The 496-nt window shown below is 33.9% G+C and overlaps 1 protein-coding gene across 1 annotated transcript in view; it reads right to left on the bottom strand.

Annotated features, from left to right (window-relative positions):
- The window catches only part of LOC119592461, a gene marked incomplete in the record, with an annotated part of 7,374 nt that overhangs the window by 2,828 nt on the left and 4,050 nt on the right, over window positions 1-496 (bottom strand). Inside the window, 1 exon segment of the mRNA XM_037941284.1 lies at window positions 326-432. Within this exon segment, the coding sequence (XP_037797212.1) occupies window positions 326-432 (107 nt within the window).

Below are 496 nucleotides of genomic sequence, written 5' to 3' on the forward strand. Positions count from 1 at the left end.
GCGAATTAGTATACAAAATTATTATACCCATTCATCTACGTAAATGAATTCATCATATATATTGTGCCAATGTCTTTATGATGAGAATGTGATCCATGTAAAAAGAGTATTCACGAAGAGAAGACAAGAAAAGAAAAGAAGACAAGTCAAGACAAGAGAAAAGAAAAGAAAAAAGAAAAGTGAAGAGAAGAGAAGGGAAGAGAAAAGAAAAAAGAAAAAAGAAAAAAAAACACAGGATATACATAGAAAAAAAGAAAAAAGAAAAAAAAAACACAGGATATACATAGCCAAACAAAGTAAGCAAGAACAGAACCAACAAGCTTACGTATTGTGTGAAAATGTCCGTGTATTCCAGCCTGTTCTCCTCAGCATCCTCAAACTTGTGGCAGTGTTCTTGCATAAAGCTCTCCCTTAGTGCTACAAACTCGTCACCTGAAACGAGATTAGGGTTTAAGTTATATGTCCTTTATTTGCTGATGAACCACAAGTTGTCCTG

Source organism: Penaeus monodon, chromosome 30, assembly GCF_015228065.2.
Source record: "Penaeus monodon isolate SGIC_2016 chromosome 30, NSTDA_Pmon_1, whole genome shotgun sequence".
In the NCBI taxonomy this organism is placed as follows: Eukaryota; Metazoa; Arthropoda; class Malacostraca; order Decapoda; family Penaeidae; genus Penaeus; species Penaeus monodon.